Raw genomic sequence first — 26,023 nt, 5'->3', positions numbered from 1 at the left:
ATTCTTCCAGAAAAAGTATGTTGAACCAGTGGGTTAAAGGAATGGTAAAAATGGCTGGGCGTGGTGGCTTAGGCCTGTAATCCTAGCACCCTAGCACTTTGGGAGGCTGAGGTGGGTGGATCACCAGAGGTCAGGAGTTTGAGACCAGCCTGACCAATATGGTGAAACCCCGTCTCTGCTAAAAATACAAAACAGGTGTGGTGGTGTGCGCCTGTAGTCCTAGTTACTCGGGAGGCTCAGACAGGAGAATTTCTTGAACCCGAGAGGCAGAGGTTGCAGTGAGCTGAGATTACGCCACTGCACTCTAGCCTGGGTGACAGAGCAAGACTGTCTCAAAAAAAAAAAAAAAAAAAAAGGAATGATAAAAGTTACCTAAAGTCAGCTGTCCAGGTGCATTAATGGATAGAAGCAGGGGCATGGATAATTTAGAAGAGTTGTTTTATCCTACACTCTTCTGTGTGCTAGTTTGCAAGGTTGTAGACAGAGTGCTGGCCAGAATGGATTCTGGGGGCTGACCATATTAGCAAATTGTGTAGTCTTAAAGCCGTTTTATTTATAGGAAAGTTGATGTTTTTGACCTGGAAATATGTAAGACTGAAATAATGAGACAGTGTTTTTGAGCTCAGCTGTCTTTTGCTCAGCTCTTTACATGTCATATTAGAAATGTCCCACATCATATCAGTCCTAATGACCAGACCTCTCAGCTTCTCACCATTCAGGTCCAGTATAAAATTGTGATTATTTTTACATAAAGACCTGTTTTTGTTTTGGGTACCAGATGAGTTAAAGAAAAAGTGATATGTTAGCCAACAAATGGGAACATATTCAAAAGGTTTTGTGTGTCAGACCTGACTTAGAATAATTAGCATAGCATTTTTTTTTTTTTTTTTTTGTCAGTACTAACTCTGGCGAGAATCAGAACAATCTTCTCTCTCCTAGAGTTCCCTTGGTCTGAGTCTTTCCTTTAACATAGGTTGGTGCAAAAGTAGTTGCGTTTTTTACTTTTGCACCAACCTAATAACTTCTTATTGCTTCTGTTATAAAATCAGCATAATTTGGGAAAGACGATCAGGTGTATTTTATTTTTTCAGTTCTTTGTATCAATGGGAGGTGACAGTGTTATGAGTAATGTTTAAATAGGTGGAGAAATTTAAATTGACATTGAAATACACATTTTGGTTCTTTTTGTAGGGCTTCTGCATGCCTAATGATTTTCTCAGTATAATATTAAAATGAATATATATTCTTAGAGTGTACATTGAGCAGTCTTTGGGAAGCATAGATGGTGTTGGGGTGAAGCTGCTGCTGTATTTAGTTTTCAAAATAGAATTCATGAAATGGATCATACATATTTGGATTATTGAAAGTCAGTTTCATTAAAATGTTCCTAAAGGGGCCAGGCGTGGGTGGCTCATGCTTGTCATCCCAGCACTTTGGGAGGCTGAGGCAGGCGAATCACCTGAGGTCAGGAGTTCAACACCAGCCTAGCGAAACCTTGTCTCTAGTTAAAAAAAAAAAAAAAAAAAAAAATTAGCCAGGTGTGGTGGCAGGTGCCTGTAGTCCCAGCTACTCAGGAGACTGAGGCAGGAGAATCACTTGAACCTGGGAGGCAGAGGGTGCAGTGAGCCAATACTGCGCAACTGCAATCCAGCCTGGGCAACAGAGTGAGACTCCATCTCAAAAAAAAAAAAGCTTTCTAAAGCTCCAACAGTCGGCTTATGTAGTACAAATCACCTTCATTCTGGATCTTTGGTTTTAGGATTTAGCCTTTGTTCATTCTGCTTGTTTCTTTTTTTGTTGCTGGCAGTAAAACTTTCCGGTTATGATGCATTATGCTTTGAATACCCTGCTGGATTGGATTTGTATGTGTATTTGCAGTGAAAGCTGGTCTGCCATTTTCCTCTGATGGTGACTTTTGACCACATTTCCATAGGTTTGGAGATACTGTGTTCTCAACGTTTTTAGTTTTTAAATAGTTTGTTATTTTACTTTTAATGTCTTCTTTGAGTCATGAGTTATTAGAAGAGTGTCTTTTTTTCCATATAATGGTGAGTTAATATAAATTTTTATTAAGATCAGAATGTGGCTGTAATATTTCTACATTTTGCAGTAATTGAGACTTTCTTCATATCTTATTATATGATTTACATTTTATGAACTTTTTTTTTTGAGACAGAGTCTCACTCTGTTGCCCAGGCTGGAGTGCAGTGGCGTGATCTTGCCTCACTGCAACCTCCACCTCCTGGGTTCAAGCAGTTCTCCTGCCTCAGCCTCGCAAGTAGCTGGGATTATAGGTATCCACCACCATGCCCAGCTACTTTTTGTATTTTTAGTAGAGAGGGGGTTTTACCACATTCGCCAGGCTGGTTTCAAACTGCCTGCCTCGGACTCAAGTGATCCACCTGCTTCGGACTCCCAAAATGCTGGGATTACAGGCATGAGCCACTGCATCTGACCTTAATGAACTTTCGTAGATTTTTTTTTTTTTTTTTTGAGACGGAGTCTCGCTCTGTCGCCCGGGCTGGAGTGCAGTGGCCGGATCTCAGCTCACTGTAAGCTCCGCCTCCCGGGTTTACGCCATTCTCCTGCCTCAGCCTCCCGAGTAGCTGGGACTACAGGTGCCCACCACCTCGCCCGGCTAGCTTTTTGTATTTTTTAGTAGAGACGGGGTTTCACCATGTTAGCCAGGATGGTCTCGATCTCCTGACCTCGTGATCCGCCCGTCTCGGCCTCCCAAAGTGCTGGGATTACAGGCTTGAGCCACCGCTCCCGGCCCTTTCGTAGATATTTTTAAAAGATTTTTTTCTGTTGGGTTCAGAGTTGTGTGTATTTGTTAAATCTGGCTTGTTAACTACCAGATATATTTCTGTATCATCTTTTTTGTTTGTAGTGTTTGTTTTGTTTGAGACAGGGTCTTGCTCTGTCACCCGGGCTGGAGGTGCAATGGTGTGATCTCAGCTTACTGCAGGCTCTGTCTCCTGGGCTCAAGCAATCCTCCTACCTCAGCTGCCCAAGTAGCTGGGAGTACAGGTGCTTGCCACTACTCCTAACTAATTTTTGTATTGTTTGTAGAGACGGGGTTTCGCCGTGTTGCCCAGGCTGTTCTTGAACTCTTGAGCTCAAGTGAGTCACCTGCCTCAACTTCCAAAAGTGCTGGGTTTACACGCGTGAGCCATCATGCCCGGCCTATCATCTATTTTTATATGTTGTCTTAATCTTTTAAATTTTATATACAGATGTGTGATTTCTTAAACTTTCCTTTTTCTGTTTGTGTGTGTGTATGTATTTTGATACTATATTGTTGGATGTGTAGTTTAAGATGTGTTTTTGTGATTGTGCCTTTAAATAATATCATCTTTATCATTTTTTTTGCCTTGTATTCTGTTATTAATATCGCCTTGCCTACTGTCTTTTTGTTTGCATGTGTCTGTGTATAACAACTTTGCACATTCTTTTAAATATTTAGCTAAAGGGCCTTTGACGATGTAGCAATATCAACACATAGATTAATGATGAAAACTAATGTAAGGTAGTAGTTATGTTCCCTGTGGGCATTTATATTTTGGCAGATATTTTAGTTAATCCTTCATTTATGGCTGAGCATGGTGGCTGACGCCTGTAATCCCAGCACTTTGGGAGGCTGGGGCGGGCGGATCACGAGGTCAGGAGATCGAGACCATGCTGGCTAACATGGTGAAACCCCATCTCTACTAAAAATATGAAAAAATTAGCCAGGCGTGGTGGCGGGTGCCTGTAGTCCCAGCTACTCAGGAAGCTGAGGCAGGAGAATCGCTTGAATCCGGGAGGCGGAGGTTGCCATGAACCGAGATCATGACATTGCACTCCAGCCTGGGCAACAAGAGCGAAACTCCATCTCAAAATAAATAAATAAATAAATAAGGTTAGATGGAGCTTCAGTAATCCAAAAATCTGAATCTTAAATACTCCAAAATCTGAAACTTCTTAAGCACCAACATGATGCCACAATGGAAAATTTTACACCTGACCTTGTGACTGGTCACAGTTAAAACATACTCAAAACTTTGTGTTATGTTTTGAATTATGTAAAGTGTTGTATAAAATTACCTTCAGGCTCTGTATGTAAGGTATTTATGAAGCGTAAATGAATTTCATGTTCAGATTTGGGTTCCTTCCCAAAGATATTTTATTATGTATATGCAAATGTTCCAAAATCCAAAACAGTATGAAATCTGAAACAGTTCTGGTCCCAGGCATTTTGGGTAAGGAATACCCAACCTGAGTAAAATATTTCTATCACTCTGGAAAAAGCCTTCATTCCTCTTTCTAGTCAGTCCCCAACACCACACCCCCAACTATGGTTCTCATTTCTTTCACTTTAGTTTAATTTGTCTGTTCTAGAACTTAAGTGGGATAATTTAGCTTGTACTCTTGTGTTTGCCTTCTTTGGCTTGCCATAATGATTTTGAGGTTCGTTTCTGTTGTTGCCTGCATCAAGAGTTCATTGAGTATACCATGATTTGTTTGTCCATTCTTCTGGTTTGGATTTTTGAGACATTTTTGAAGTGTCTCATTGGCTAATGGAAAATGGATTGTAGAGTCTTATTCAGATATTAATAAAGGAACACTGGTTGTCTTGTTTACAAAGGAGAATATATTTTGTTTAAGAATATATAGAAAGGACAGGGCCAGGAACTATAAAATGATTATCAGCATCTTAGGAATGCCCGTCTGTATGGAAGCAGATGGAAAATGATCATACGATTCCCCTTCCCCACTTTTTTTTTTTTTGAGATGAAGTCTCACTCTGTCACCCAGGTTGGAGTGCAGTGGTACAATTTCAGATTACTGCAACCTCCGCCTCCTGGATTCAAGCAATTCTCCTGCCCTGAGTGGCTGGGATTGCAGGCACATGCCACCACGCCCAGCTAATTTTTTTATGTTTTTAGTAGAGATGGGGTTTCACCATGTTGGTCAGGCTGGTTTTGAACTCCTGACCTCGTGATCCGCCCACCTCGACCTCCCAAAGTGCTGAGATTACAGGCATGAGCCACCGCGCCCAGCCTCCCCTCCCCACCTTTAAACCAGATGGGAAAAGTCGAGTGAGAGCCCAAAGTTCAGTGGTTCTGATATTCAAATGATGTGAGGCACATAGAATTATTGAGAAGATACTTCATATGATATACAGCAAATCTTTCAGGTGTCTAATTTATCATATTTTACTCCTTTCTCAAGAATTGGCTGTTTTTTTTTTTTTTTATTTTTATGAGATGGAGTCTTGCTTTGTCACCAGGCTGGAGTGCAGTGGCATGATCTCGGCTCACTGCAACCTCTGCCTCCTGGGTTCAAGCAATTCTCCTGACTCAGCCTCCCGAGTAGCTGGGACTACAGGCACATGCCACCACATCCAGCTAATTTTTGTATTTTTAGTAGAGACAGGATTTCACCATGTTGTTGGCCACATCTTAAATGATGTGTTTGCAAAACAGAATAGTAGAGTTCTAGGACTGGCTTCTAGGGTTCTACATCTTCCCTGACTCGAGAGCTAAGACCTCAAGTTTCCAGTCATTACCTTGATATCATCTTTATGGTTTTTATCATATAATTTTCTTTTCAAAATTATTTTTCTCTTGGGGTTTATTTTAAAGTATAAAATATGAAATATTTTGTGTGGGGCCAGAGGTGGTGGCTTACAAATCTCAGCACTTTGGAAGACCAAGGCCAAAGGATCTCTTGAGGCTAGAAGTTCAAGACCACCCTGGGCAACATAGTGAGACCCCCATCTCTTCAAAAAAAGATTAGTAGGTACAGGCACACACCTGTAGTCCCAGCTACTTGGGAGGCTGAGACAGGAAGATCACTTGAGCCCAGGAGTCCTAGGTTGCATTGAGCTATGCTTGTGCCACTGTACTCCAGTCTGGATGGCAGAGTGAGACTCTGTCTCTAAAAAAATTTTTTTGGCTGGACGTGGTGGCTCACACCTGTAATCCCAGCACATTGGGAGACCGAGGCGAGTGGATCACAAGGTCAGAGGTTCAAGACCAGCCTGGCCAACATAGTGAAACCTTGTCTCTTCTAAGAATAAAAAAAAAATTAGCCGAGAGTGATGACACACACCAGTAGTCCTAGCTACTCAGACACCTGAGGCAGGAGAATAGCTTGAAGGTTTAGGCCGGGCACAGTGGCTCATACACCTATAATCCCAGCACTTTGGGAGACCGAGGCAGGCAGATCACCTGAGGTCAGGAGTTCGAGACCAGCCTGACCAACATGGAGAAACCCCGTCTCTACTAAAAATACAAAAAATTAGCTGGGCGTGGTGGCACGCACCTGTCATCCCAGCTACTCGGGAGGCTGAGGCAGGAGAATCACTTGAACCCGGGAGGCAGAGGTTGCAGTGAGCCAAGATCGTGCCGTTGCACTCCAGATTGGGCGACAGAAGTGAGGCTCTGTCTCAAAAAAAAAAAAAAGTATGGTTTTCTTTTTGGTTTCTAAGCTTTGTTAAAAACTCAGACTTGGTTATGTTATTTGAATGGATAAGATATGTTTTAATTGATAGCATTTACTTCTATAAAGCTTTGTTTTCTTGTGCTCTTTATGGAAACAATCATTTATGTTCTATAAATTGACAGCATTTACTCTTTTTATGAGACAAAGTCTCTGCCTCCCAGGCTGGTGTACAGTGGCGCGATCTCGGCTCACTGCAACCTCTGCCTCCTCGCAGGTTCAGGCGATTCTTGTGCCTCAGCCTCCAGAGTAGCTGGGACTATAGGCATGCACTACCACGGCCGGCTAATTTTTGTGTTTTTGGTAGAGACGGGATTTCACCATGTTGGCCAGGTGGGTTTCAAACTCCTAACCTCAAGTGATCCACCCGTTTCCTCCCAAAGTGCTGAGATTGCAGGCCTGAGCGTCAGCATCTTGCCCACATTTACTTTTTGTAATGAGGCTGTTTTGATGAGATAAAAAGTTTAAATTGGAGAAATGGATGACAGTAGTCTTATTTTAGTCTCAGCATTACATTTATTTCCGTATTCAGTTTTTGTCTCAGAGTTAGAGAAAATTCTTTCTCACAGTCAAATTGTGTATGGTAACAGATTTTTTTCCAAACAGTTCATAGTACCATCTCAGTATTTTCTATTTCAGCTGATTCAGAACCTAAAGAGAGTTAGCTGGACATTTTGTTTCAAAGTTGAATTGACCATATCTAACAACTGCTCATGTTTCCTTTTCATAAAATCTGCAAGTCAGACAAGAAGAGTCCAGAAGGTAACATTATCATTGGTCATTTGTTACACATTCCGTTCACTTATGTATTAGATCAGCATGAGAGCATGCCTCAGCAGATATGCCTAGTCTTAGCTAGCTAGTATTTACTTGCATGTGACATGTACACATTACACAGTGTTATTCTTGTGTGACAGAGCAGACCTGGATTATTTTGAAATGCCCAGTACAGAGCTAAATCCTCTTCTTTTCTTTCTTTTTTTTTTTTTTTTGAGATGGAGTCTCGCTTGTCACCCAGGCTGGAGTGCAGTGGCCGGATCTCAGCTCACTGCAAGCTCCGCCTCCCGGGTTCCGGCCATTCTCCTGCCTCAGCCTCCCGAGTAGCTGGGACTACAGGCGCCCGCCACCTCGCCCGGCTAGTTTTTTGTATTTTTTAGTAGAGACGGGGTTTCACCGTGTTAGCCAGGATGGTCTCGATCTGCTGACCTCGTGATCCGCCCTTCTCGGCCCCCCAAAGTGCTGGGATTACAGGCTTGAGCCACCGCGCCCGGCCGCTAAATCCTCTTAAAAGTGTTTATAAGAAGCTCAGATATATGCCCACATGTGACAAGAAAAGCTTTATTCTAAAGGCTGCATGAAAAATGAATTATCTTGGCAGCACAAATGAACTCATTTTTGGTTTCTTCCTTTCTGTCCACCCCCTCCCCAAATTCCTCTCTTTTCTCTTCCTCATCTTCCAGTTTTACAGCAAAAGTCAAAGAGAGGTTTTTTTTTTTTTTTTAAGTCCCTTAAGCGAGGATAAAATAAAAATAACTTCAAGGATCCCCAGCCATTTTAGTGGGAGCCACCATTATTCTTGAGATTACTTGGGAGGTGGGATAAGAATATACAGACTATAAAGTCTGTAGAATGGATAAGTGAAGATGATGCTGGTCTGGGACTTATCTTTGTAGATAATCTCATAAGACTCTTGGCAAACTGTGGAAGACAGGTGCCCACTGAGGAAATAGGATGGTACAAGGACGAGTTTAGGTATCTGCTGGGCTATATCCAGCTCTGATTCTAGGTTTATGTGTAATTAAGTGTTTTTAGATTCGTATCTGCAGTGAGGAAGAATAAATTAAGTTTATTTAATTTTTTAAGGTTGTCTTCTTTATGTAACAGCCCAAGATTTTCTGAGGCTGTCTAAAATTAATTGCAGACCAAATGGAGAAGGCTGAAGAAACAAGAAGACCTTACTTTTACTTTTTAAAAGCTTTAAACATAGAACATAATAGTTTAGTTCTGGGTCTGTCCAAAAATACTCATTTATATTCTGAATTATAGCAGGTAACAGATGAATATGAACAAACATTAAATGGCTTGATTCAAGATGTTTATAAATGCTGGGGGGTTTTAGACTATTTTTAAGGTTAACGATATTACACCGTATAACAGCTGTAGGAAAAGTTTTCTCTCAGATGTGGGACTTCATGTGTAACATTACATAGTGAGCCACTCTCCTAGCTGAATCAAGTGAGTCTGTTTCTGAGATGGGTGAAAGAACTGGACTAAGGGCTGAGGGACTTTTAAATTGTGTGTGTATGTGTTTTTGTTGTTGTTGTTGTTGTTGTTGTTGTTTTGAGATGGAGTCTTGCTTTGTCACCCATACTGGAGTGCAGTGGCATGATCTCCGCTCACTGCAGCCTCTGCCTCCTGGGTTCAAGCGATCCTCATGCCTCAGCCTCCTGAATAGCTGGGATTACCAGCACAAGCCACCATGTCCGTCTATTTTTGTTTTTGTATTTTTAGTAGAAACGAGGTTTCACCATGTTGGCCAGCCTGGTCTCGAACTCCTGACCTACGGTGATCCGCCTGCCTGAGCCTCCTAGAGTGCCGGGATTACAGGCATGAGTTACCACACCCAGCCTAATTTTATTTTAAAACATGCTGTTACCTCAGTAATTCTGCCTTTGGCTAGGTAATCTTCCTGAGTGGTAGAGCAGAGGTTTGGAAATCAGAGAGCTATTCTGGTCTCTTTCATAGATTAACACTGTAAGGGAAGATCTAACTACCCTGAACCTGTTTCCTTATCGTAATCAATAGGTCAAGGCTGCGAAGAAAAGGAGCCACCAGCCACAAGTAGTTATTAAGCCTTAGGATTGTGGCTAATACTAATATAATTTTTTTTTTTTTTTTTTTTTTTTTTTGAGAGAGAGTTTCAGTCTTATTGCCCAGGCCGGAGTGCAGTGGCGTGATCTCAGCTCACTGCAACCTATGCCTCCCCGGTTCAAGTGATTCTCCTGCCTCAGCCTCCTGAGTAGCTGGGATTACAGGAGCCCGCCACCACATCCAGCAAATTTTTGTATTTTTAGTAGAGATGGGGTTTCACCATGTTGGCCAGGCTGGTCTGGAACTCCTGACCTCAAATGATCCACCTGCCTCAGCTTCCTAACATGGTGGGATTACAGGCGTGAGCCACCATGCCTGGTCACTAATACAAATTAAGATGTCCTGTAAGTGTAAAATACACACCAGATTTTAACAACTTGGTAAAAATACAAGAACGTAAAATCTCATTGCTGATTTATTTATATCAATTATATTGGGATGATAATATTTTGGATATATCGGTTAGGTAAAATGTATTGTTAAAATTAGTTTCACCCATTTCACTTTACTTTTTCAAATGTGGCTGCGGCTGGGTGCAGTGGCTCACACCTGTAATCCCAGAACTTTGGGAGGCCAAGGCAGGCGGATCATGAGGTCAGGAGTTTGAGACTAGCCTGGCCAACAAGGTGAAACCTTGTCTGTACAGAAATTACAAAAATTAGCTTGGTGTGGTGGTGCATGCCTGTAATCTTAGCTACTCAGGAGGCTGAGGCGGGAGAATTGCTTTAACCCGGTAGGCGGAGGTTGCTGTGAGCGAGATTGCATCATTGCACTTCAGCCTGGGCAATAGAGTGAGACTACATCTCAAATCAATCAATCATTCAATCAGTCAGTCAGTCAGAAACCTGGCTGCTAGAAAATTTAAATTCTGTATATGGCTCATGTTATATTTTTATTGGACAGCACTGGTCTGGCTGATATTTCTGAAACTGACTCATGAAGTATGTATCAGTGCTTAATGAAGCATTTTGCAAGAGGAGCACTATCCAGTAAACTTGTGCAGTGATGTGAATGTTTTGTATCTACACTGAACAATGTAGTTGCTACTAGCCACAGTGACTCTGGAGCACTTATTTTTTTGAGATGGAGTCTTGCTCTGTCGCCCAGACTGGAGTGCAGTGGCGCAATCTCGGCTCACTGCAACTGCTGCCTCCCGGGTTCAAGCAGTTCTCCTGCCTCAGCTCCCGAGTAGCTGGGACTACAGGCGCCCACCACTACGCCTGGCTAATTTTTGTAGTTTTAGTAGAGGCGGAGTTTCACCATATTGGCCAGGCTGGTCTCGGACGCCTGTCATCGTGATCCACACACTTCTGCTTCTCAAAGTGCTGGGATTACAGGCATGAGCCACCACGCCTGGCCCAGAATTTTAAATTTTTTTAAATTTTAATTTAAATAGCCCCATAAGGCTAGTGGCTAATGTACTGGGACAATGAAGGTCTAGAGGATTTATGGGATTTTTTTTTTTTTTTTAATGAGATTGTTTTATTCAAAGACTTGTATACCTAGGACTTGTTTACCATATTGCAGACTTGTTAATTAGTTTAATATAAGTCTATAGATTTGTGCTTATTCTAATAATGATCAGTAATAGTGATACCTGCTAAGTACCAGAGAAAGGATTTGTGTAATCAGTTATTTATTGAGCCTTTAACTGTGTTGCTTATATCTTCTAATATGCTGAATGCTTAGTGAATTCTAAGACACTGTGTGGGCCAACCATGTTTTCATCAAAGTCTGGTTCCTTTTTTTCTCCTTATGAGGGCTCTTCTGTGAAAGCCAGGCTCCTTTTGAAAAGTCTGAACAATGTGTTACTTTGTTCAAGGATTTTCTCTTGAAAGGGAAACCGATGCTTGTTAACAGATGATTATGATTTTTTTTTTTGGTGGAAACTTTTAAAATTATGCTTTTGGTCTTAAAAGAAATATGTATATGCATGTATATACACATACACACAGAGTTGCAAGTACCAGTATTATGTAATATTTATTTATTTATTTTGTATATACACATACATTTGTAAGTACTGGTATGCAGTATTACTTATTAACAACCCAACTATTTAACTTAATAATTAAAAAGTATTAATTTATTATTGCTTCACAGTGAAGAACCGAATGTCATCATGTCTGGAATCAAGCGAACCATCAAAGAAACCGACCCTGATTACGAGGATGTATCTGTGGCCCTTCCAAATAAGCGGCATAAAGCAATTGAGAATTCAGGTAGAAATTGACCTGCCTTAGGAAATTATTTCTTTATTGACATATGCCTCCGCTAGAAGACTTATAGGAACTAGAATGAAATGAATTTCCACTGTTGTGTGTAATTTGAAGGGGTTTGTGAGAGAGATTAGGTAAGGGGTCTGTTTAATAGTAATACACCATGTGTACCGTAAAAAGTGGAAGAAGATCTGGCAGGAACATGATCAAGTAGACAGTGAAAGCGAGACAAGCTGTTAGTTTTAGTGATCATTGTATGTTAGGTGTAATCATAAAGTCTATGATAGGTATAAAGGTGTGCTATAATCGTGAGATGGTCATAGGTGGTACATGGTTTTTAATTTTAGTAGGCAACATTTTAATGTGTATAGAAAAAAGAATGATCTCATCAAACTTGTAGTTTCATAGCTACAAGGATAAAGCTAAAATTATTTTTAAATGCTTAATTGTGTTAATTAAATGTGTCATATGGTTCTCAGATGTGGTAGGTATCTTGAAGGCATATGAATGGTAGAAGATCAGGAAACATCTATCCAGTTCAACCCCTGTACTTAGCTGACAGTGGGTAAATTAAGGTTCAGAGACATCAGATTACTTACCTAACATCATATAAGTAGTTGAAGAGCAAATCATCAACCGGGTGTCTGTTGTTCCTCAGAATGTCTTTAAGCAAGCTAAAAAAATTTGCTAAATTTTCATTTTTAAAACAGATTATTACCAAACTTCATTAATGTTTATTTAAGTAATCTACCTAAGTTAATACTTTTAGCAGGGTAAAGACGGCGTCAAAAAGTTATAGCTCAGATGTTGCAGTTCCACATAGGATCCGTAGACTGGAAGTGGTGAAGAAAATTCCTATTTCTGTAAGAGCAGTGAAGTCCTATATATCCCCAAAAGGTCTATCTAGAAGGAAAATTGTTAAATCCAATCCCAAATAATGAAAACGTTTCCCTGCAATTTCCCCCCCTCATTCAGCTGTAATTTTAGGGGAAATACCATTTCCTTTCAATAACAAGCCAAATAAATGTCAAAGTATTATGTAACTGAATTCATTACCCAAGAGCTTCACATGGCATAACTTTTTAAAATAAAAACAAGAATAGGGAAAAGTGATTGTTTTGATAACATTGTACTTCAGTTTAAATTGAATATAAGTTCCAAAATACCCCATTCAAGCAGGGGCAGTTTTTTGTCTGCTACTGAGTGACAATATGCTATTCTTTTTCTTGGTGTTTAATGCTCACCTTTCTTCCCACCAGAATTTTTCTCAAAGTAGATTTGGTGGGATGCCTCTCTTTGCATATGTTGTTTTGTTTTGTGTCTTCTTTTTTTTTTTTTTTTTTTTCCCTGTGTCACCCGGGCTGGAGTACAGTGGCGTGGTCTTGGCTCACTGCAACCTCTGCCTCCCGAGTTCAAGCGATTCTCCTGCCTCAGCCTCCTGAATAGCTGGGCTTATAGGTGCCCCCCACCATGCCCGGATAATTTTTGTATTTTTGGTAGAGACTGGGTTTCACCATGTTGTCCAGGCTGGTCTCAAACTCCTGACCTCAGGTGATCCACCCATCTGGGACTCCCAGAATACTGGGATTACAGGTGCGAGCCACCATGCCCGGTCCCCATTATTGTATTTTATAGCTATTTCCCTCCCCCCAGGATCCAGTCCAGGTCATGCAGGGCATTTAATTGTCATATCTCTTTAGTTTCTCCCAGTCTCCTCAACCCTTTCCTTGTCTTTCTTGTCTTTAATATTTAAATAGCATAGGCCAATAACTTTATAGAATGTCTTTCAGTTTGAGTTTGTCTAATCTTTCCTTGTGAGTAGATTCAGCATTTTTGGCAGGAATACCACAGAATGATGTGCTGTCTTTAGGGCGTGATACCAGAAAGTACACGAGATCACTTTACACCAATATTAGTGGTTTCAGTTTTTCATCAGTTGGTTAAGGTGATGTCCACTAGGTTTCTCCACTTTAGAGTTACTATTTCTTGGATTTCTTTTGTTGCTTGCTGCTGTAAAGGCAGCCACTGATTAATTAGGCCTTGGATGTATTTTATGTTCTTTGTACAGCTCGAGATGCTGCTGTGCAGAAGATTGAGACTATTATCAAGGAACAGTTTGCTCTTGAAATGAAGAATAAGGAACATGAAATTGAAGTCATTGACCAGGTATAATGATGATAAATTGAAAAAAAACACCAAAGCTATTTTGAAAAAAATTTATACATGATTGAAAAATAATCTGTTGAGATGGAGTCATAGTTTGCTTTGTCCTCTTTGCTTTTTTTAAATAGCTTTCTTGTTTTGGGGAGAGAAAAATGCTATTTTTTAAATAATGCAGTTGCAGAAAGGATTGAAAAAATATTACCTGGAATTCCATTCAAAAAGATAATCTTTCTGATAGTGCAGCAAGGTGACTACAGTCAACAGTAACTTATTGTACATTTAAAAATAATTAAAAGAGTAAAATTGGATTGTTTGTAACACAAAGGATAAATGTTTGAGGTAATGAGTATCCCATTTACCTTGATGTGATTATTTATCGTATGCCTCTATCAAAATATCTCACATATCCCATAAACATGTACACTGTGTACCCACAACAATTAAAAATAAAGTTTTTTTTAAAAAGATAATCCCTCTTTGCTCTTGTGCTCAATGTCTTTGTGGATTTTTTTCAGTGAATATACCTATAAATGTACATATTCATTGCAACACTTGTCTTTCTTTTAAATCTTTGCGAATCTGATGGATGGAAAAGGTCATTTTTATTTGTTTTTCTTTTGATTGTTTGAGAAGTTGAGCTTTTTCTTCGGTCATTCACATTTCTTATTTTGTAAATTGTTTGTACATCTCTTTTGTAATTGCCATTTTTTAAAGTAATGAGTTAACATTTGTTTTTAGCGACTGATTGAAGCAAGAAGGATGATGGATAAACTGCGTGCCTGCATTGTAGCAAACTACTATGCTTCTGCAGGTCTTCTAAAAGTTTCTGAGGTAAGCATTCCTCATACTCAGTCATTTTCCAGCCACTCATATTTGTTGCCTGAGGGGAAGTTATGTCGATATGGAATCCCTTGCATCTGAAACATTTCTTTTTGTTTTTGTTTTTTTTTTTTTTTTGAGATGAGTCTCGCCCTGTCACCCAGGCTGGAGTGCAGTGGTGTGGTCTTGGCTCAGTGCAACCTCTGCCTCCTGGGTTCAGGCGATTCTCCTGCCTCAGCCTCCCGAGTAGCTGGGATTACAGGTGTGTGCTACCATGCCTAGCTCATTTTTGTATTTTTAGTAGAGATGAGGTTTCGCCATATTGACCAGGCTATTTTCGAACTCCTGACCTCAGGTGATCCACCCACCTCAGCCTGCCAGAGTGCTGGGATTACAAGCACGAACCACCGTGCCTGACCTGAAACATTTCTTACATTGACCTTCAGAATCCAAGAAGCCTAGCCTACTTCCTGGGAATATACATAGACTATACATAGACTTATCAGTCATTGTGTTCAGCCGTAGTCCTTCGTCATGACTTTCAACATTGTCAGATAATCCTAAGTAACATTTTTTCCGTTTTGTTTGTTTGTTTTTTTGAGACGGAGTTTCGTCCTTGTTGCCCAGGCTAGAGTGCAATGGCGTGATCTTGGTTCATTGCAGCCTCCGCCTCCCAGGTTCAAGTGATTCTCCTGCCTCAGCCTCCCGAGTAGCTGGCATTACAGGCATGCTCCACCACACCTGGCTAATTTTTTTGTACTTTAGTAGAGACGGGTTTCTCCTTGTTGGTCAGGCTGGTCTCAAACTCCTGACTTCACGTGATCCGCCTGCCTTGGCCTCCCAAAGTGCTAGGATTACAGGCGTGAACCACTGCACCCGGCCTTTCCTTTTTACTTAATTCTTCTCCTCCAAATTGTTAGTATTATGCTAGGCTTTGCAGATATAAAGGTGGTTGAGACCTCCTTGCAACTGGCCCTAGTGCCTCATTTGATTGTGGCCCACTTTGGAGTAAGTTATAAATTGATTGAATTTTCTTTGACCTTTTAGTCTAGTGAATGGCAATGGCAATTTTTAGTTTCAGATTTACCTTGTTTAATGAGCCCTGAGTTCTACTTTTTCTTTTCTTTTCTTTTCTTTTTTAAAGGGATAGGGGTATCGCTGTGTTGCCAGGCTGGAGTGCAGTGGTTATTCGTAAGCACGATCATAGCTTCACTGCAGCCTCCAACTTCTGGGCTCAAGCAGTCCTCCTGCCTCAGCCTTCTCAGTAGCTAGTACTGCAGCTTTGTTTCTCTAGTTTTTTAAGATTTAAAATGGTCCTCCTACCTTTTTACCTCCATGATACTGACTTTTCGAAGAGACCAGGCCATTTATGAATATCTCAGATTTTGGATTTATGTTTTCCTTGGATTACTTTTTCATCCTCTCTATTTTCTTGTAAACTGGAAGTCAGGTCTAAAGGCTTGGTTATTAATAGATTTGGGTTAAATATTTCTGGCAAGAATACTTCATAGTGATGCTGTGTACTCGATATTCTAGCATATCAGCAGGCACCTGGTTCCAGGTTGTCCTGCTCGTGATACCGTTTGACCACTTGGTTAATGTGATCACCACTAGGTGATTCCAATTGTAAAGGAATGTTTTTTTCCAATTTAGTTTTTGATATGTAAATGAAAAATATCTGCTCTTTTATCCTAGTAATCTGTCTAAATTCAGGCATAGGGGTTAGGATTGACCTGAAATAGGAGTATGTCTTCCTATTTGATATTTTGATAATTTCAGCATAACTTGCATTTGTTTTTTTTTTTTTCTCTTTTTACTTTCTTTTTCCTAAGTGTTTTCAGCTAGAATTAGTCTCTGCTGAATCACCTCTGGAGCAATGCTGGCTCCCTGGGAACCAGGGAAGGGCTGGAGGCTAACAGTAAATGGTGCTTGTCCTGTTTAGGCCTTCATGTTACCCTTGGTGCTCTAGGGGCACCTGGTATTCGTGCTGTTCCTGATGCTGTCTTGTAGAAACTAGAGCATTGTTTGAGTTGAATTGTAAGCGGTAGACAGGTGCTTTTAGTGTAGCACAGTTTCCAAGATGCATGTTAGAATCGTATTCATTTTCCTAGGGCTCCCATAACAAATTACCTACTGTAAGCTTTGTGATGTAAAAGGACGGGTTTATTATCTCAGTATTCTGAAGTCTAGAAGCCCAAAATCAAGGTGTCAGCAGGGCAGTGCTCCCTCCGAAGGCTCCGGGGAAGAATCTTTCCTTGCCTCTTCCTAGCTTCTGAAGGTTGCTACCAATCCTTAGTATTTCCCGGCTGTAATTTCTGCCTCTGTCATGATGTGGCAGTTTTCCCTCTGTGTGTGTCTTCTCTGTGTGTCTCTGTCCAAGTTTCCCTCTTCTTATAAGTGAGGAGGACTTCATTGACTTCACCTTAACTTGATTACATGAGCAGTGATTCTATCTTTGAATTGTTAGCAGTTCTGATCTGTGCTATTTGATAGTCTAGAAATACGCTGATTTTATCCTCTTATGTTCTGATTAGGATTTATTCAAAGATATTTAGGTATGCTTTTGCCTCGTGATCGACTGTTTAATTATTTTTAGTTTTCAGTGGCAAAACGTATTTATAGTTCTGAAAAACCTTTATTACTGAAATTCAAGAACTTTGTTGCTTTGAAACACTAGCTTCTGCTTCCTTTTTTCTCACTGAAACCATTAGTTTAATAACACGGTTTTTAAAAGCTAGGCTTCCTAGGAACGTGGCTATAGTGTTATCACATTGTAACAGAATACACTTTATTTTGTATACAAGTAACTAAGACACAGAAAAATTCCATAGATGTCTGTACTGAACTGAAGGCAAACTTTGTATATCAGTATCAGTCATTCAAAAATATTCTCTATTACATTTTATTACTGTGTGGGGACCATTCTTTATATACAGCTTTTTATTTTTATATTTCTTTCAGGGATGTTTTATTTAGAGCAGTTGATATGTTTGTGTAAAGCAATGTGAGACTTTTAAAGTCAGATTTTATTTTCTGTGTTAACGTGTATTATTTCTTATTTACCTCTGGAAGACCCTACATCTCTAGCTTTACATCTATGTAAAGCTCTGTTAGAAGCTTTACATAATTATTCATCATTCTAATTTTTGTTTTGTTGGTTTAGGCCGTGTTAAGGGGTTGGGATATCATTTTATGAATGTGGGGAGATTTTGAAAGATTTTAAGCATGATCCTGTAATAGATAAGGTTTTGGAGACATCAGATTTTTGCCTGCTTTTGATGGATTTGATTAAAAATTTATTTGCTTGCTTTCATTTTTTGTAGGGATCAAAGACATGTGATACAATGGTTTTTAATCATCCTGCTATCAAGAAATTTTTGGAATCACCATCTAGGTCATCATCTCCTGCCAATCAGAGAGCAGAAACACCATCAGCCAATCATTCAGAAAGTGATTCTTTATCTCAGCACAATGACTTCTTATCTGACAAAGATAATAACAGCAATATGGATATAGAGGAAAGACTCTCAAACAACATGGAGCAGAGACCAAACCGAAATACTGGAAGAGTATGTAGTTGGGTGGATGTGAGAGGGAGCCACAGGAGAAGGGAACTAGTATTTACTAAAATACGTGCTTGTTATCTCACTGAACTGTCACAGGAATCTTAGGAAATAGGTTTGTTTTCCTTTATAATGGGGAAACCAAATCTCGATGAGGTTTTATTTGCTCAAAAGTGTCAGAACTGAGAATTAAACCTGAGTGTTTCTTTTTTTTTCTGAGATGGAGTCTTGCTTTATCACCCAGGCTGGAGTGCAGTGCCTCAGTCTCAGCTCACTGCCACCTCCGCCTCCTAGGTTCAAGCGATTTTCCTGTCTCAGCCTCCCAAGTACCTGGGATTACAGACATGTGCTACCATGCCTGGCTAATTTTTTGTATTTTTAGTAGAGACAGGTTTCACCATGTTGGCCAGACTGGTCTCGATCTCCTGACCCTGTGATCCGCCTGCCTCGGCTTCCCAAAGTGCTAGGATTACAGGTGTGAGTCACTGTGCCTGACTTAAACCTGAATGTTTCTGATTTTACAGCCTGGGGATTCTGTGCACAGCACAGCTCTTGGATGCTGTTTACATAGGTGTGAAAGAAACCTTCCAGCCCGGCAATTCTGTGATCTTGCTCAAGGTCTTTCCACTCTGTCATGTTTATTCTCTCGAGAGCTGTCGTTCTTCAACAGTTTCCTGTGAGACTTTATATTCTAAGATGCTTTAGTAGATGGAGGAAGTTTGACAAACAAACAGATTTGAAAAACATTGCTCTTTGATCCTGCCAGTTTGCAGTTTGAGCTCCCATCTCAAGCTACTCTGAACTTCTTGATAAAAGTTTTGGCTATAGAGTCATTATTGGATTAGAGCAGTGATTTTTCTCAGCCAGGTGTTCTGTGATAGAGAAAATTTCCAAGTTACTTTCCACATACTTAGACATCAAGAATTTGACTTGTTTTTGATAAAAAAAAAGTTTGCATTTATTTTTCTGATTATAAATTTGTATGTGTTCATTTTTCAAAATTGTTAAATACAGAAAAGTAAAAAAGAATAGAAAAGTTCATTCGTGAGGCTACCACCCCCAAAATCAGAACTCTTCACTGTTTGGATTTACCTTACCGTTCCAGTATTATTCCTGAGCAAATATTACATGTGTTTTTGTTTTTTTTAGTTAAAAAGAATTTAGGAGGCTGGGCGTGGTGGCTCACGCCTGTAATCCCGGCACTTTGCTAAGTCAAGGCAGGCGGATCACCTGAGGTCAGGAGTTCGAGACCAGCCTAACATGGTGAAACTCTGTTTCTGCTAAAAATACAAAAATTACCTAGGCTTAGTGGCGGGCACCTGTAATCCCAGCTACTCGAGAGGCTGAGGCAGGAGAATCGCTTGAACCCAGGAGACGGAGGTTGCACTGAGCTGAGATCACGCCATTAAACTCCAACCTGGGTGACAGAGTGAGACTCTGTCTCAAAAAAAAAGAGAATTTAGGGCATAATGGTCATAGAAACTTAACATGTTTTATACAATACATGGTCATTTCTGTATGTATGTATTTATATAACAAACATTTAGCATTTACTACGTACCAGGCACTTACTTCTCATTGAATATTTTTGAGTATTACAAAAGGTTAAAAAGAAGGTAAATTCCATTGACCCCTTTCTCTCTTTCTATGCCCGTTTCCCAGAAGTAACTGGTGTAACAGTTTTTTGTGTATCCTTCCAAATCCTATTTGCATATCCAAAGCAGATGTATGTAACTATTGAAAACACACCGGGAGTTACAGTATATAAACTTTGTATAAATTAAGGCAGCTTTTGTAGTGAATTGTTTTAATGCTTTGAGAGGTGCCACGAAGACAGAAAATTTTGTAAATTAAAAAAAAAACTTAGTTATTCCATTTATACTTGTTATGATGTTGTGATTTCTGTCCTATTGAAAATTGTTCAAAATGAGAATGGATGTTGATTATGATTTTTTTCAGGATGCTTCTAGCGTTACTGGCTCCCATAAAACAGAACAGCGGAATGCTGATCTCACAGATGAGACTTCGCGACTTTTTGTAAAGAAAACAATAGTAGTGGGCAATGTGTCCAAGTGAGTATCCAGTTGAATTTATTTTTATTTGTCCGTTTATGTTAATGCTTTGGCATTAATACTCTTATTATAGTATTATAGGAGGAAGAGGCCTAAGGGATTCCCAAGCCTTTAGTTGTTTAAAAAATAAACCACAGTCTAGAGACTTTTTTTTTTTAGACGGAGTGTCACTCAGTCGCCCAGGCTAGAGTATAGTGGCGCGATCTTGACTCACTGCAAGCTCTGCCTCCCAGGTTCACGCCATTCTCCTGCCTCAGCCTCCCAAATAGCTGGGACTACAGGCGCCTGCCGCCACGCCCGGCTAATTTTTTCGCATTTTTAGTAGAGACGGGGTTTCACCGTGTTGGCCAGGATGGTCTTGATCTCCTGACCTCATGATCCACCCGCCTTGACCTCCCAAAGTGCTAGGATTACAGGCGTGAGCCACCGTGCCCGGCCTGGAGACTTTATTAGGGTAATTTTGCTCATTAATGAACAAAGTCAGAATTTGAATCTAGGTCTCCTATTTTTCTTTTCTTTTCCTTTTTTTGAGATATAGTTTCGCTCTTGTTGTCCAGGCTGGAGTGCAATGGTATGATCTCGGCTCACCGCAACCTCCGCCTCCCAGGTTCAAGCGATTCTCCTCCCTCAGCCTCCGAGTAGCTGGGATTACAGGCGTATACCACCTCGCCTGGCTAATTTTGTATTTTTAGTAGAGATGGGGTTTCTCCATGTTGGTCAGGCTGGTCTCGAACTCCTGAACTCAGGTGATCTGCCCACCTTGGCCTCACAAAGTGCTGGAATTACAGGTGTGAGCCACCGCACCTGGCCTTTTTTTTTCTTAAATCCTTTTATTACTCTTTTTATACAAATAGCCACAGGGTCAGGGGACTTAGGTCTCCTATTTTTCATTTGGGTATTATTTTGTCTGTACTGTCTCTATATTGTGCCATTCTGCCTTGCCTTGCACAATATCCACAAAGGATAAATAAGCGGAAGATGTTTGTTCCAAAATATTGCTAGAGAAGAGGCAGTATAATAACCTCTACACTTGCTTGTGTAGTTTGTAAAATATGCTAATTGTTAGGTATTTGAAAGCCAGTAGAGAATGGTAAATCCTCAGATACTGCCCTCAACTCAAATGTTCAAATCTTCATTTTGTCTCTACATTTACATTCCTGCTTTAGCCATTGTATTAGTTTGTTTTCACACTGTTAATAAAGACATACCCGAGACTGGGTAATTTATATTGGAAAGAGATTTAATTGACTCACAGTAACACATGGCTAGAGAGGCCTCACAATCATGGCAGAAGGCAAAAGAGAAGCAAAGTCATGTCTTAAGTGGAGGTGGGCAAGAGAGCTTGTATAGGAGAACTACCCCTTTTAAAACCATCAGATCTTGTGAGACTTATTTAATATCACGAAAACAGCATGGGAAAGACTCGTCCCCATGATTCGGTTACCTCCCACTGGGTCCCTCCCAGGACGTGTGGGAATTCTGCAAGCTACAATTCAAGATGAAATTTGGGTGGAGACCCAGCCAAACCTTATCAGCCATTTACTTGTGATTGGCACATCCAAAGCTGAAACCAGATTCTTCTCCCTGGAAAACCTGTTTCCTGTTCTTTTGTTTTGTTTTGAAATGGAAGGATGTACGTATGATGGCTTTCTTTGACTTTTTGTTGTTGTTCTTCAAAACCTTACTTCAGGTCTTTTTTTGTGACTCTAAGGCAAACCAAAGAGGTTTGTATCTAACAAGTCATTGAGACATGAGAATAAAGTAGGTAAGTCTTTTCGGTCACCCATTTGTGGTTATACTTGGGCATAATACTCTTATTATCCTGGTGTTACAGTAGGAAGAGACCTCAGGGAATGTTTTTTCAAGCTCTTTGTTGCTTCAAAAGTGAACCAAGGTCCAGAGATCGGAGTCTCTGCGTTAGTGTGTCTGCCATTATTTCCCTGAGAATAAAATAGGGCTTGGTAAAAATTTCGAAGACATGAGCTTTTACACAAATATATTTCTCCAATTGTGTCAATATGTGTAAGTTTGGAAGAACTCTTGACTACTCTGAACCAGTTCTGTCTTTAGGGGCCTTAGCGAATTCCGAAAAATGCTGATTTGGTTGCCCAAACTGAAATGTTTTTAGTTCGTAACAAAAGGTTACTGAGCAGATCCTAAAGGCAGAATTCCTCCGAGCTCCAGAGCCATGTACTTGAACAGTATGATCTCAGGCTGTCATAGAGCAGCTTCATCATTTTTGCCAAGTGTCTAGGGGTAGATAAGAACGTTATAAATCCTCCAAAAACGTGAAAATGTTAAGTAAATATTTGACCCATGTAAATAGATGGAAGGGATTAAATTAATTTGATGGAGGAAAATTGATTACAGTGGTTAGGATTCTAACTGGTAGCAGTTTAAACTAATTTTCTCGTGAAGTTTTATTTGCTGATCCCCCCTCATTAGGCACATCCCTTCTATGCTCTCTCTTTGTGATTTTTATCATATTATATGGCCATTTTCTATTTTCATATATTTTTCTCAAATCAGACTGGAATCTCTTTAGGGTAGAAACTGTGTCTTGTCTGGTTTGGTTTTGTTTTTTCGAGACAGAGTTTCACTCTTGTTGCCCAGGCTGGAATGCAATGGTGTGATCTCAGCTCACTATACGCTCCACGTTTGGGGTTCAAGTGATTCTCCTTCTTCAGCCCCCCAAGTAATTGGGATTACAGGCATGCACCGCCACACCTGGATAATTTTGTATTCTTAGTAGAGATGGGATTTCATTGATTATTCTCATTTACCAGGCTACTCTCGAACTCATGAACTTGGGTGATCTACCCGACTTGGCCTCCAAAAATGCTGAGATTATAGGCGTGAGCCACCACGTCTGGCCTTGTCTGGCTTTGTACCTTACAGTATATATTTAGTAAATATTTGATTGATGAATGCATTGATATACTTATGAAAGGAAAAAATAAACATAACATACACAAACCTGGTGAAATTAATTTTAAAAATTACTCAAAAAAGAGAAGGCACAAATAATATTAGAAATAGAAAAGAAGACATAACTACAGATGCCGTACTATTAAAGAGATAAGAAACTATTAACTTACGCCAATACATTTAAAAATTTAGATGAAATGATTGTTTAGCCCCAATTTTCTTGTGGCCTAGTGGGTCTGCCTGAATTTCCAGACCTGGCTTTTTCTGGGCCAGCCTGTCTTGTAAAGATGTCATCTCTCCCCAAATCGATTTGTAGATATTCCAGTTAAAATCCCAACAGGGTTCATGACTTTCATAGGCTGGAAGAGTAAAGGGCCAAGATCTGTCAAGAACACTCCTCAAGAGCGAGGCTAGGCAACTTGGCCCCCCCTTATTATGAAGGATTAGCATTAAGCATAGATGAGCATTTAGAAGGCCTGACCATATTTTCTACACAAATCTAAGAAGGGGGCCTCATACCGAAATAAAGACAGGGCCCATAAAGGGGAGTGCTAGAGATGCTAGTTTTACCATCATCATAACTTAAGGGAAATGTCATGTTTTGGCTTTCAGAGGGCGGGAAACTAGGTGCAATCTTCTTGGCAACCATGAGAGTCAACAGAAAGGCCCAAAGCTGTAGCATCCTGAAACCTGAATGAAATCAACCTGAAGGCTAGAGGTTCCCTAACCTAGGAATAAAAATATGCCAGTTTATTTCCACCTTATGTATTTATTTGGCAGGAAAAACAAGTTTGCCTTTTTTTAAAATTGCACACCAAATAAACAGAACAACACAAACTTTCAACAGAATGTCCCTTAAACCAAATTCATGTTTTATTTATTTTATTATTTTGTTTTAGTTCATTAATTTTATTGTAATTTTTTGAAGTAGGGTCTTGCTGTGTCACCCAGACTGAAGTGTAGTGATGTGATCGTAGCTCACTGCAGCCTCAAACTCCTGGGCTCAGGCAGTGCTCCCATCTCATCAGCCTTCCAGCTAGCTGGGACTATAGGTGTGGGCCACCATGCCTGGCTGAGTTTAAAATATTAGGTGGGAGGATTGTAGTTATAGTTGTAGTTCACTCTTGGAGATTACTGTCTCACTGAGCAGGCATTGTCTTCTTGTATCCAGTTGTTACCACACTAATTATATTAGCTGATTTTGCTCCCCTCTGGAAATAGCTAAACATGGGGATGGGGTCTTGCTATGTTGCTCAGGCTGATCTCTGGCTCCTTACCTCGAGCAATCCTCCCGTCTCAGCCTCCCAAAGTGCTGGCATTGTAATGTGGACCAGCCACTGCATCCAACCCCAACTATGTTTTAGAAAGAAAGAAAAACAAAATAATTAACTTGCAAAGACTCATTTTGTTTAGATGATGTACCTGTTAAATATTGCAGGAATTTTAACCTTGTTTTTAAGTTTAAGTAGGAGTTAATTATTTTGTTAGGTTTTTGAAGGACAAAATTCAGGTTTCTTTTTTCTTCTTCTCTAGGTATATACCTCCGGATAAGAGGGAAGAAAATGACCAGTCAACTCATAAGTGGATGGTATATGTCCGAGGGTCCCGTAGAGAACCCAGCATTAATCATTTTGTCAAGAAAGTTTGGTTCTTCCTTCATCCCAGCTATAAACCAAATGACCTTGTGGAAGTTAGGTAAGCACACTTGAGTTATTTAACCTAAATTGAAATACAGATTTATTTTTGAAGTGGAAGAAAAGTGATGTAACTTCAGAACATTTCCTGGAAATGTAATAATAATTGAGAATTGGCTCTTAGTCAAAATGTAGTTGTAGGCCAGGCGGGGTGGCTCACGCCTATAATCCCAGCACTTTGGGAGGCTGAGGCGAGCGGATCAGGAAGTCAGGAGATCGAGACCATCCTGGCTAACATGGTGAATCTCCATCTCCACTAAAAATGCAAAAAATTAGCTGGGTATGGTGGTGGGTGCCTGTAGTTCCAGCTACTTGAATGTCATGAACCCAGGAGGCGGAACTTGCAGTCAGCGGAGATCACGCCACTGCACACCAGCTAGGGCGACAGAGCTAGACTCTGTCTCAAAAAAAAAAAAAAAACAAAAAAATGTAGTTGTAGTTGTAGTTCACTCTCTCAAATTAGTATCTCACTGAGCAGGCATTGTCTTCTTCTATCCCATTGTTACCACACTAATTATATTAGCTGATTTTGCTCCCCTCTGGAAACAGCTAAACTTGTTTTTATAGATAGAGATGCATATGAAAACGTTACTTCTTTTTATGAATATCAGAATATAACAGAAGTAAATATAGTATTCTAACGTTATAGACTAATTAATGTTGAAAGTTCCCCATGATCTCACTCTCTCGGATGTAACTCCCATTCATATTTCTTCTGTACATATTCAAGTGTTGTATAGTTGTTTTGTTGTTACTGTTATTTCACCAAGATGGAATGATTATATATATTGTTGTGAAATTTGCTTCTATCATTTGGATGTATTCTTTACTTTTTTTTTTTTTTGAGACAGAGTTTCACTTTTGTCTCCCAGTCTAGAGTGCAGTGGTGCACTCTGGACTTACTGCAACCTCCGCTGCTTGGGTTCAAGTGATTCTCCTGCCTCAGCCTCCCAAGTAGCTGGGATTACAGGTGCCCACCACCACGCTTGGATAATTTTTTTGTATTTTTAGTAGAGACAGGGTTTCACCATGTTGGCCGGGCTGGTCTCAAACTCCTGACCTCAGGTGATCCGCCCACCTTGGCCACCCAAAGTGCTGGGATTACAGGCGTGAGCTACCATGCCCAGCCTTATTCTTTACATCTTTATATGATGTTACACACACACACACACATATATATATATATATATATTTTTTTTTTTTTTTTG

At 40.1% G+C, this 26,023-nt stretch overlaps 1 protein-coding gene across 5 annotated transcripts in view; it reads left to right on the top strand.

Moving 5' to 3' along the window:
* Positions 1-26,023, top strand: part of YEATS2 (YEATS domain containing 2) — a 106,763-nt gene that overhangs the window by 4,682 nt on the left and 76,058 nt on the right. For all 5 annotated transcript variants that reach the window (XM_023187576.1, XM_023187574.1, XM_023187575.1 and 2 more), the window contains exons 2-7: positions 11,461-11,579; positions 13,645-13,742; positions 14,478-14,570; positions 17,882-18,127; positions 20,081-20,193; positions 24,655-24,816. In XM_023187576.1, the coding sequence (XP_023043344.1) occupies positions 11,480-11,579; positions 13,645-13,742; positions 14,478-14,570; positions 17,882-18,127; positions 20,081-20,193; positions 24,655-24,816 (812 nt within the window). In that variant the 5' untranslated portion in view covers positions 11,461-11,479. The remainder of the gene's footprint in view (positions 1-11,460; positions 11,580-13,644; positions 13,743-14,477; positions 14,571-17,881; positions 18,128-20,080; positions 20,194-24,654; positions 24,817-26,023) is intronic.

This window comes from Piliocolobus tephrosceles, chromosome 2 (genome assembly GCF_002776525.5).
Source record: "Piliocolobus tephrosceles isolate RC106 chromosome 2, ASM277652v3, whole genome shotgun sequence".
Classification (NCBI taxonomy): domain Eukaryota; kingdom Metazoa; phylum Chordata; class Mammalia; order Primates; family Cercopithecidae; genus Piliocolobus; species Piliocolobus tephrosceles.
The sequence above is the reverse complement of the archived record's forward strand: the minus strand, read 5'-3'. Positions and strand labels throughout refer to the sequence as shown.